Source organism: Arachis hypogaea, chromosome 5 (assembly GCF_003086295.3).
Source record: "Arachis hypogaea cultivar Tifrunner chromosome 5, arahy.Tifrunner.gnm2.J5K5, whole genome shotgun sequence".
In the NCBI taxonomy this organism is placed as follows: domain Eukaryota; kingdom Viridiplantae; phylum Streptophyta; class Magnoliopsida; order Fabales; family Fabaceae; genus Arachis; species Arachis hypogaea.
In genome coordinates, this window is record NC_092040.1 from 26,107,559 (window position 1) to 26,120,024 (window position 12,466).

General features: G+C 37.4%; 1 protein-coding gene across 50 annotated transcripts; it reads right to left on the minus strand.

The window, feature by feature from the left end:
* Positions 1 to 8,103: 8,103 nt before the first annotated feature.
* On the minus strand, positions 8,104 to 12,208 carry LOC112801010 (E3 ubiquitin-protein ligase UPL3). 50 transcript variants are annotated; one of them, XR_011881915.1, is made up of 12 exons: positions 11,649 to 12,207; positions 11,306 to 11,528; positions 11,028 to 11,110; positions 10,618 to 10,889; positions 10,425 to 10,524; positions 9,865 to 9,944; positions 9,659 to 9,734; positions 9,438 to 9,532; positions 9,160 to 9,240; positions 8,897 to 9,012; positions 8,484 to 8,606; positions 8,104 to 8,390 (listed from the first exon to the last, which is right to left on the minus strand). XR_011881915.1 is itself a non-coding variant. In XM_072236924.1 (8 exons), exons 4-8 carry the CDS (start codon positions 9,512 to 9,514, stop codon positions 8,325 to 8,327), a joined length of 378 nt encoding a protein of 125 aa, XP_072093025.1. In that variant the 5' UTR covers positions 9,515 to 9,532; positions 9,659 to 9,734; positions 9,865 to 9,944; positions 10,425 to 10,524; the 3' UTR covers positions 8,104 to 8,324. The 50 variants fall into 50 exon arrangements, 4 of the variants coding, with proteins under 4 accessions (XP_072093025.1, XP_072093027.1, XP_072093028.1 ...); XR_011881912.1 differs by having other exon boundaries at positions 8,944 to 9,048; XR_011881898.1 differs by having other exon boundaries at positions 8,944 to 9,012; positions 9,476 to 9,532; positions 10,618 to 10,862; positions 11,028 to 11,528; positions 11,649 to 12,208.
* Positions 12,209 to 12,466: the final 258 nt, after the last annotated feature.

The following is a 12,466-nucleotide window of genomic DNA, read 5'->3' on the forward strand; positions in this document are numbered from 1 at the left end:
ACGCGGACGCGTCAGGGACTCATTCACGTGCATGTGTTGGTGCCAAAGGCACGCTTCCAGCCACGCTCCCGCGTGACTTTCTGTTCAAATCCTGTTTTTCGCTAATTCTCCTTTGACGCGGACGCGTCAGCGACGCGGTCGCGTGCTTCACCCCTTTTTTATGCAGAACGCAAAAATGTAGAATGCAGATGACTATGCAGAAATTATGAATGAACACGAATAGAAATAAAATAAAATAAAATTAAACTAAGAACAAAAAGGAAAGAATATACCATGGTGGGTTGTCTCCCACCTAGCACTTTTAGTTAAAGTCCTTAAGTTGGACATTTGGTGAGTCCCTTGTCATGGTGGCTTGTGCTTGTACTAATCCTTGAATCCCCACCAATGTTTGTAATTCCAATGGCCTCCGGGATCCCAAACTAGACGCACACAGTCGTCAAGCAATCTAAAGTAAGTGACAAGGCCCCAAGAGTGTTGATTGCTGGAATGAATTTCGGAGTCCTAAACCTTACTTTTGCACCTATCTTCTTGTTGATTATCATGATTCCATCCGGGTGGCACGCAATTGAAATTCTCACTAAGGCATCCAAACAGCTTCCTAGACCCATTCAATTGAGCTTTACACCAAACCTTGTATTTCAACTTGGAGCATACAACCATGTTGAACCTTGCTTGACAACTCCAACCTCTAACCATCTTCCTTTTGCTCTTAATGCCACAAAGAGCTCTAAGTTGACCATCCGTCTCTAGAAGCCCATATTCAAGTGGGAAAGTAAAGGTTAAGGATAAGAATTTTACCTACTTGAATGTTGTATTGGACGGTAATGGCTTTGGGAGAGGTGTTTCTAATGATCTTGCAGGCTCAACTCCCTTGTGCTCTTCTTTGACATCTTCCACCTCTTTGCAAGCTTCTTCAATATTAACCTCTTCCTCTTGGTAGCTTTCTTCCAATTCGATTTCTTCTTCATTGTTCACTAAGAGCATGGGAGGTTGTGCTTCTTCTTCTTTAAACTCTATATCAAGTCCAATGAGAGAGGATTCAAATGTAGATAAGAATTCATTAATGATTGAATCCATCTCTTGATTGTCCCCTTCAAAGTCTTCAACCATGATATGCCTTGGAGGTTGTACACCCTCCTCAACATCAATTTCAAACGTCTTTGAAGGAGGCTCTATAACTTTACTTTCCCATGGAGGTTCAGCATCTCCTAAGTCTTCAACCACTTCTTCCTCTTCAATGATTACGGCTTCCTCCAATTGTTCCAATACAAAGTCATGCTGCTCATTGTCCACCGAAGTTTCTAACTTCTCCTTCATGCTGCGTTCTTCAGTAGATTCTCCACATGAAGCCATGGGAGTTCCTTGAGTGTCCGAACATCGAGAAGCTAATCGATTTACTACCTCGGTTAAGGCAGTCGCGAATTCTAGTGCATCCCTTTTCATCTTCACTTGCCCTTGAAGAAGACCATGAAGGATGTCATCCATTGAAGATTGGGGTGGATATGAGGGTTCATTACTTGGGAGGAAGGGTTCATGATAAGAGTGTGGTTCCTCATGATAAGGATGTGGTGGTTCATCACTCTCCATCTTTTCCACTGTTTCCTTGAGACGATCCCTTGACTCTTGTTCTGCTTGGATATCATAAGTATGACCATAAGGCTCTTTGATTGATGGATATGGATGCGGTGTATATGGAGGTGGTGGTTCTTGGGAATAATTGGGTTAGAATTGGGGTGGTTCTATGTATGGTTCGTTTGGCTCATAGTGTGGTTGGTATGGTGGATATGGATTAGGGTCACATGGGGGTGTTTGGTGGTAAGGGACTTGTGAGTATGGTGGTTCAAAGCTATGTTGAGGAGGGGGTTCATAGGCGTATGGTGGTGGTTGTTGATAATCAAAAGAGCGCTCACCATAGCCAGTATCTTGATATGCTTTTTGGAATGGCTCTTGGTCATAGTATGTTGGTGGAGGCTATTGCCAAGAGGGTTGATCAAATCCATGTGGCTCCTCCCACCTTTGATTCTCCCATCCTTGATGCATGTTCTTACTGTAATCTCCTCTTCCTGCAACATGATTATAACCAAACTCATAGCCAAAGGGATGAGAGTTCATAGCAATAAGAGAAAATAAAAACAAAACTAATAAAAATAGCAACAAAGTCCTAAAACTAACAAAAACTAACAAACAAGCAAAAAAGCAAATATTTACAATAACCAATAATAAGCCACACGTTTGCAATTTCCCGGCAATGGCGCCATTTTTGACGATCGGATTTTCCATTGGTAAAGAATTCACAAATAAGTTTGCATTGTAAGTATAGTTTCTAAACCAACGGAGAATCCTTTCGTGCAAAAGTTTTGGTTGTCACAAGTAACAAACCCAGTGAAATTTATAAACCGAAGTATTCAAACCTCGGGTCATCTTCTCAAGGAATTGCAGGGAGGTGTGTTTTATTATTGGTTATGGAAAACAGTATTTTTGGGATTTTTAAATAGGTTGAACAAGAAAAGTAAATTGCAAGAAATTAAATTAACAACTAATAAAGCTCTTGGCAAGATATGAGAACTGGAAGTCCTATCCTAGTTATCCTTATCAATTATGATGAGAATTGGCTTTTGCTCCCACATGGTCAACCTCTAACTATGAAGGTATGTTAAGTGGATAAATCAATTTGATTCCTCAAGTCCTAGTCAATTCCTAAGAAAATATTAGAATTAGGAGAATTCAAATCAATCAGCAAAGAATTCCAAGTTTCAATCATCAGCTGAGTTTGATAACTCAAGTGTCACCAATTACTCAACCAAAGCCAAGAGTGTAAAAAGCTAAATTAAAATCATAAATATGAAATACCTCAAATTGCAATAAATAGAAAATTAAATTAAACATGAGAATTCATAAACCAAATAGCAACATAAAGTAATCAACAAGGGAAAGTAAATAAACTAAAGTACTAGAAGAATTAAAAGTAGAAGAGAAAACTAAATAAGAAAAGCTAATCCTAAAATCCTAAAACCTCAGAGAGAGGAGAGAGCCTTTCTCTCTCTCTCTCTCTCTCTCTCTCTCTCTCTCTCTCTCTCTCTCTCTCTCTCTCTCTCTCCCTAAAAACTACATCTAATCCTAAAATTGTGAATAATGAATGTTTTGTATGTTGTTAATTGAGTCTCTACATGTTCCCTGGCTTTATTTTGTGTTTCTGGGCCGAAAATTGGGTCAAAACGTGGCCCGAAATTGCCCCCAGCTTTTTCTAAATTTTCTGCAGATCGCGCATGTCACGCGTACGTGTCGGTCACGCGTACGCGTCGTTTGACTATTTTCCTCTCCACGCGTGCGCGTCAGGCACGCGCTCGCGTCGTTTGCGTGAACTCCAAGCACGCGTACGCGTCAAGCACGCGTACGCGTCAAGCACGCATACGCATCGCTGTGATTTTGTCCAAATTGCGCGCACGCGTCAGCCATGCGTGCGCGTCGCTGTTCGCTGGTTGTCTCCTTTATTTATTGTGCTCCTTCCCTTTTTGCAAGCTTCCTCTCCATTCTCTAAGCCATTCCTACCCTATGAAGCCTGAAATATTTAACACACGGATCACGGCATCAAATGGTATAAAGGAGAATTAAAATACACAATAAAAAGATCTCTAGGAAGCAGGTTTTCAAACATGGAACAATTTTGGGAAGGAATTGTAAATACATGCTAATCATATGAATAAGTGGGTAAAGACTTGATAAAACCACTCAATTAAACATAATATAAATCATAAAATAATGGTTTTTCAGTCTCCCCTAAAATTTGGATTTCTCCACCCTTTAAGGGTTCCATCCAAACCAAATATCGATCAAACCTTTTCAACCGGTTAATTTTTTCAATCATTATTAAGGTAACATACAAATAGCTCAATCATTATTAATACAGTCAAGCATTTATCTAACAATTTTAGCAGCAAAAATCTGCAAACAGCTCAATAATCCAACATTTTTTAGCAATCTCAAAGTCTAATCTAACTTATCCTAACCACCTAAATCCACTAAAACAACAAAAATAAACAAACTAAACTCTACTAACTAATTAATTAACTTGATATAATCGAATTTGACAGAGTTCAAACAAAAACCATTGAAGAGGGGTGGATGTGTAGTGGCGGCAGAAGTAGAAGTGGCAGGGGGCGTTGTAGCAGTGGCGGCAGGGATGTTCAGCAGTGGTGGCAGCGTCGGCGACGTTTGCGAAAGTGGCAGCGGTGGAGGAGGTTGACGAAGAGGAGAGATGAGAAGGTTAGAGAGAGAGTGGGAAAGTGTGAGGAGAGAGAGAGAGAGATGAAGGTGAAAAGTTAAAGAGAGAGAGAGAGAGAGAGAGAGAGAGAGAGAGAGAGAGCGAGTGAATTTGAAATGATGGAGTTACCGTGGAATTTATGGTGGACGGTAACACGGTGTGGATCACCAAAACACAGCATTCTATCAAACGTGTTTGCTATTAGATTCTTCTGACGGTAACTCTGACGCTAAAGTTTGGCACATATTTGTTGTGGTTTTTCGCTAAAAGTGGTGTTGTTTTACTGTCGGAAGCAATTATTCGCTGGTAATTGTTTGACATGAGAATTCCTCATCAAATCCGTCACTAAATCCGAGTGTAATCGTCGCCACTAAATCTGACGGTTCTAAATATTTTTCTTGTAGTGTCAGGCCACAAATATTTTCTTACAATAGTTGAAGATAAAACTAGATTTACTTGGATATATTGCATGAAAGTTAAATCAGAGGCTGAAAAGCTTGTTTAAAATTTTGTGCACTTAATACAAACTCAATTCAACAAAACTGTTAAAAAAATAAGAACAGACAATGGATTAATTCAAAATGAATTTCTTTTATAGTTCAAAGGGCATTGAGCACCAAACATCATGTGTTGAAACTTCTCAACAAAATGGAGTGGTTGAGAGAAAACATCTACATCTTTTAAATATAGCAAGAGCAATTTTGTTCTATTCTAACGTGCCCAAAAGCTTTTGAAACTATACTGTGATGCATCATGTTCACATTAAGAATAGATTGCCATATATCTTTTTGAACAAGTTAACACCTTACCAAGCACTCTTTGATAGCACACCTAATCTAAATCATCTCAAAATTTTTGGTTGTCTTGTTTTTGCTTCAACTTTTACTACTGGGAGAAAGAAATTGGATCCTACATAAAAAAAAAATGTGTATTTTTAGGATATTAATCAGGTACCAAAGGATTTATATTATTTGATTTAAATACCAAAGAAATATTTGTTTCAAGAAATACTGAATTTTATTAACAGCATTTTTCTTTTTAAAATTTATCAAATGATTCAAATAATGATCAACACATGTGTCATACACCAAGTTTAGATACCTTTGCTTATTCTATGGCCACATTGCACAATCACCGATGGCACAAGGTGTAAATGAATTATAAAATTCACTCACTATATCCGAGCTAATTGATGATTCTGCATCATCCTCTTTTATACATCACACAATCATTGCACCATCCAATACATCATCAGCATCTGCATCTCATCCCATGAGCACTAATCCAAATTCATATGAACCATGTTTAAGAAGGTCTCAAAGAGAGAGGAAACAACCCTCCAACCTTAAGGACTTCCACTGTTTTAAATTTTCATCACATATAGATTCCCCAAATAGAACGCAACCATCTTCAAATTGTAAGTATCCTTTCTCTCACCATTTGTCATATGCATCATTTACACCAAAACACCTAATCGTTACTCTTGCACTCATCAATAACCCTGAATCTAAACACTACTCTAAAGCTGTTATGCATGATTGTTGGAGAAAAGTCATTGATGCAGAATTAGCTTCCCTGTAGCAGAACAGGACCTGAATTATTACTCATTTACCTTCTAAAAAGAATGCAGTGGGTTGTAAGTGGATTTTTTGAATCAAACTCAACCCAGATGGGAGCATTGAAAGACACAAGGCTCACCTAGTTTTCCAAGGATTCACTCAAATCCCTGGAGTGGATTACATAGACACTTTGAACCCTATAGTGAAAATGAGCACTGTTAGAGCTATTTTAAGTATAGCTTTTGCAAAGCAATAGCACCTCCACCAGCTTGATGTAAATACAATGTTTTTACATGGAGATCTTCATGAAGATGTCTACTTGAAACTGCCTAAGGGTCTCAAGTGCTCAGATCCTAAGATGGTTTGCAAGTTATAGAGGTCCTTGTATGGGTTAAAACAAACACGCCGCCAGTAGAATATCAAAATGTTAGCTGCTTTCAATGAGCTTGGATTCACTCAATCTGAAAATAATCATTCTCACTTCACAAAAATCACCAACACTAGATTTACTACTATCCTGATTTGACTGAAATAAAAAATGTGAAGACCTTTTTTTATGACAGATTTAAGACTAAAGATCTGGCATCTTCAAATTTTTTTTGGTATGGAAATGGTGCATAGCAACAAGGGTATTGCTCTTTACAATGAAAATATGCTCTAGACTTTATCAATGATTGTGGGCTATTTGGAGCTAAGCTAGCTACAATATTCATGGATTACACCACCTTTCTATCTAGAGAATCAGGTTTTTTTTTTTCTTTAAGATGCTATGGTGTATAGATGCTTAATTGGAAGACTTATCTACTTAAGCAACACAAGGCTTGACCTCAGCTATTTTGTGGGATGTTTGAGTCAATTCATGGGTTCTCCCACTTATGTTCACTTTCAAGCTGCTCTCGAATTCTAAGATATTTGAAGCAATCTCCCACAATAAGACCCTTCTTCTCTGCCTCAAACAACTTCAAACTCATTGGTTACACTAATTTGGACTGGACTAGGGTGCTAGCAAAGACACTAGAAAGTCCATTAGTGGTTATTGCTTCTTCCTTGATCAAACTCTAATATCTTGGAAAAGTAAGGAGTAAACCATAGTCTCTAGATCATCCTTCGAAGCCGAATATCGAGCTTTAGCTAATAGTATTATGAACTCATTTGGCTATTAAAACTACTCAAGGAATTTCACATTGAGCCCTCTCTTCTAGTTGATCTATTATGTGATAGAAAATTAGCAATCTATATTGCCTCCAATTAATCTCCTTTACCACGAAAGAACTAAGTGTGTGGAATTAGATTGCCATGTTGCTTGAAACAAATTCAAAGAAGGTGTTTATAACCTCAAGCACATTGCCTCCAACAAGCAACTAGCTGACCTCTTCACTAAACCACTTTCTCCAGGACCATTCTCTCATTTATTGTCAAAGTTGGGGTTACTTGATTTGCATAAACCAGGTAATTCCAGTTTGCGGAGGGATGTAACATGATATAACTACTGTGATAAATGAATTGAAATGTGAATACGAAATGCAACGTAAATAGATGCTAAATGCTGAAGTTAGTTAGGCCGGTTAGTTATGAAGTTAGCAAGTTAGTTGCTAACAGTTATTTAACAAATTCAATGTACATGTATATATAACTAAGTGGTTTGTTAACATTGTATGATAAATTATCTTCTCTCTGATCCTTCTCTCTCTATTGTTTATCATCTCTTGCTACAAGAAAATAAGCTTTCTGCCACGCTTTTAAAGTGTGTCAAAAAGTACAAAAAAGCATGCCGATAGCTTTTCGCCACGCTTTTTGAACTATCAACACGCTTTTGAAAGGGTCACATCCGCAAGCGTGCCGGTTGCTCTATCACCACGCTTTTGTGGATCTATCGGCACGCTTTTGTTTTTGGCACGCTTTTATCTCTTGCCACACTTATAAAGTGTGGCCATAGGTATTAAGCTATAGCTACGCTTGAAAAGCGTACCGAAAAGTGTACATATCGCCACGCTTTTGGAAGTGTGCCCAATGAAGTAGTTTTGGCTACACTTCAAAAGCGTATCGATAGAAGATGTGGCTATGCTTTTTAAGCGTGCCAATAGGAGAAAATATGGCTACGCTTGATAAGCGTGACTGCTGATGATTACGAGAAGATATGGCTATGCTTAAAAAGCGTGCCAATAACCTAAAATATGACTATAAGTTAGATCAAAATATTTATGGCTATACTTGTTTATGAATCCTCCTAATTAAACATTGCAAAATTAATATATAATTTTGAATCATAGTTTGAATGACTAATTTAAACAATGGAAAATTTTTTATATAATTTTAAATTAACCAATCCAACATACATAAACTTTCATCACATTTGTCAAAAAAAAATAAAATTTATTATTTGAAAAATACAACATACACTAATAGCTAAAATGAGCTCCGCGAATCCCTTTACATTCAGCATCAAAAGTAAGCCTTAATTCATCATATTAACATTCAGGGACAGCTTGGTTAGTTCCTGAGACTCATGATAAATCAAAGGATCCATGCCCCTCATTGATTGCATAGAGTAGCTTGTTAGACATAATTTCCTGCCAAGAAAATGTGGGATATTGTAAATCAGTACCAAAAGAAACCTCAATGAGCATGATAATGAATCATCAAATCTATATGATGAATTATACCTTGGTAGCATAAGGAGGAAGCTTCAGGTAATTAGCACATGTCATCACACTTGGCAAGTCATCATCTGCTGATTCCGAAGGCCCATTCCCATTAGACGAAGCATTGGCTGCAATTAACGAAAGCTGCACCCAAAAATGTAATCATATGTTAAAATTGTACTTATTTATTAAAAGTGAAGATCATCTTAGAATATTTAGGCCACCCATTAAAGTAAAGATGTAATGAGTTATTAGGGCAAAGAATCCACTTGACTTTTATCACAATAAAGTCAGGTTAATTGCTAGCCACTACTATTTTGATAGGCAGGTAGGCAGGCAAGCAGTCAACCAAGACACCACATTATTACAGAGAATTTTCCAATAATTTCAAGGAACTGAAAATAGCATCAATAAGGATGAGCATAAAATATAACCTTAATTTTCCAATCACATTTTTTCTAACACAAGAAAGAAATTGTACATTGACTATGGCAGGGCTCTTGGCAGTGTATCTATGATCAAACTTTATATGGTCAACTAGTGTATCAGCCTACAGAAAAGCAAGAAAACAGGAAAAATGATTCACCTGCCATTGGTAAGATTTTAATTATTGTCATAAGCATTGATAAAATAGCATAAAAAAAGATATGATTTTAATTATTGTCATAAGCATTGATAAAATAGCATAAGAAAAGACCTTCCACATCTCCCTACAACCACAAAGCAGGTAGTCCAGTTCTTGAGGAGTAAAAATTTGCAAAGATGATATGTCAAAAACCTAAAATGACCAGAAGAAAGAAACAAGTGACAAGTGTTAAAATTTTGAATTCAAGTAAACTGGAAAAAGAATCCCTAACAAATTTTCAACTATAGTCCAGCTTATCTGTTTGCCTTGTTGACGCAAGCAGTAAAGCACCACCCTCTTAATTCACAAAAAATACTCAAATAGAGAGCTAAGGTATTAATGGTAATCACTTATTGTCAAATCATTTAAAGTATAACAAATATTGGACCATTGAAATCTGAAATCTAGAGTTGAATATGAATTTCATGCCAAGCTCCTCTACGACCTACAAGATATCAGTAGGCAAATAAAAGATATCCATTAGTTAAAGTAGAGACTACAAAATACAACATTTCTAAACAAGAGGTTCTCAACAAAGTAAATAGCAGAATAAATCAACAAACTTCCAAACCTAGCTGGGCCATCTGGAGGTTCTTGTGCATAGCTAAGGTTATAGAATTCCTTTGTTTGGTAGTTATATAGATAACCTGTGGTTAAGTTCCAAAAATATTCAAGAAATAATTAAATGCTTATGGTTCAAGAAAAATGTGGGTGATAGATACTCAAGGTTAATGGAAAATTTTGTCAATTAGTTTATCCAGAGAGTAGACAATTTACCTTAGCCAGCAGAACTTAATAAACTGTTGATTAAAATTGTATCATATCCAACAAATTTGTTTATGAGTAGTTGCTGCCACCTAGTAATGAGAAAGAAATTCAATATAAAATATAAAAATAAGATCAAGTCTGAGCAGCATATATAAATAACACTGTATCTCATCATGATGCTGGGAAAAAACTTCCTATTAGTAGTAGGGTTCACAACTCTCAGTAGTACAACCACATGAAAGTAAGGAGTTAAGAATAAAAATAATATATCCTTTCTTGACCCAACCCAACCCTGATAGCCATGTTAATGTCTTTACCTATTTCCAAAGCATGAGTGCCAAGCTGATATGCTAACATTGACAGTTCATACATTATGACGGAACTTTGCATTTTCAGGTAACAAGAAATAACCCTAAAGAACAGAATAACATCACATGACAAACAATAATGATGTGCAGTCTATATGTAGCTTCAAAAAACTACAGAACCCATCCCATATATATCAAAACCATGTACTATCTACAGAAAGTTCATAGTAAAACTCAACGTTAAGAACAATTATAATATACCTTTTCCAGAGTGTACAAATATGTAGGTTCAGATTTGCTCGCATTGCAAATTCGGTATCCACAATGCTCCTTTGAGATCGCCTAATTTCAATTTACAAGCCTAAAGAATGGCATATGATAGACAATTAGTAAATTCAACAGAACTCAACAATGAATATGATAGTGCACTACAATAAAGTAAATTTAAACTTACAGAGCTGTTTGTAAAAATCTGTGACTTCGTCTTTCTCAAACCTGAACTTTTCTTTGCAAAGGCATAAACGCAACTATGTTATCCACATTTAAAGGAGGCGAAATGCAATTACAATTTAATGTCTCTGCCAAAATAAATAGTAGACAGGCCAGCTTGCATTCATCAATCCCCTCTTTTTCCCAACAAATATCTAGGTAGCACAAAGCCTTTCGATACTTCTTTTGAGCCATTTTGCAATCTTGTTTCTGTAACGAAAAAGAATTAGTTTTTTCCTGTCAAGAATTGCAAGGAAGAAGGGATAACCATTAGTAGACAGAATGAATATTTCATTCTTACTCTTATAAAGTTAAAACAATACATCAAATATAATATCAGAATAGAGTAGGGTGGATTGTAGAAAGCAACAACACCTTGTAATAATCGTTACCAAAAGTTTTAATGTTGTTAAAAGGTTCCATCCACCATTCAAGTTCATTAGGACTCTCATCAAGATCTGCTGGCCAATCAGGATAAGTATTAGCATCTTTGAAAAAGTTGGAGATTCCATCATCTTCTCCTTTAGGAATTTCTCCACAATCCACAATTTTCACATCAAGAGTAGGACGGTCATCATCTCTGGTAGTAACATGCTCAATCGAATGGACCACTCCCATTCCCTTAACTACTTTCCCAAATACAACATGCTTACCATCTAGATGAGAAGTTCGAGTAGTGGTGATAAAGAACTGAGACCCATTCGTGTTTGGACCAGAGTTTGCCATTGGTAGCATCCCTTTCCTTTCATGCTTCAATTCAAAATTTTCATCTTCAAACTTCAATCCATATATAGATCCTCCTCCAGTACCATCTCTAGCAAAAATATCGCCTCCTTGGATCATAAAACCCTTAATAATACGATGAAAGCATGACCCCTGAAGGTACAACCAGAAAAATAATTCGAATTCATTAGTCGACTTTAAACTAATACCGCCAATTTACTTGTTAGAAGATAAAATCAAGTTAAAACCCTAAACCAGGAAGTGATTCTTTACCACCGACGCCAGCGATGCATCCAGCGTTGAGCTTGACGGAGACGCCACCCATCGCTTCCTTCCGGATCCTGCCGCCGATTCATGGATAAACACCAGAGATGTCGGCACTAGCAGAATGACGATTGACACTGACGGGTTGGTGCTGATAAGTTGCACTGACGAGTTGCTTGACGAGTAGTGCTGACAGTTGGCGTGACGCGTGTGAGAGAGGGAGACGGCAGTGTGGGGCATGAGCGACGAGGGAGGGATGGATGTAGGTGTTGCGACGGGTTAGAGGGAGGGGTTGTGACGGGTTGAGAGAGGGAGATAACGGCGTTGTTGGGAGAGGGTGTTATGGCTGTGTTAGAGTTGCAGAGATGAGAATGGTGAGTGACGGTGAGCTACTAGCTAGGGTTAAAAGTGATTTTCAAAACAAAGTGAAGTAGTGTATGTTGTTATCACTTCTAGTCTAGGGTTAAAAGTTAAAACTTAGAAAAAAAAGGTGAAGTGTGAAAAAAATGGGTGGAAAACTAAATTTTGGAAGGAGGAAACTCTATCGGTACGTTTTTGTAGGGTGCCCAAATAAACATAGGATATAGCCATGCTTTAAAAAGGTGACCATTGGAAGACTAACTAGCCATGCTTTTCAAGCGTGCCGGTTTTTCTTTATGGCCACGCTTTTTAACTATGGCAAAAAAACGTGGCCAAATCACAAATCAGTGGCCACCCTCATAAAAGCGTGCCAATTTTTCTCTATGGCCACGCTTTTTAATCGTGGTAAAAAAACGTGACCAAATCACAAATTAGTGGCCATCCTCATAAAAGCGTGGCCATTGACC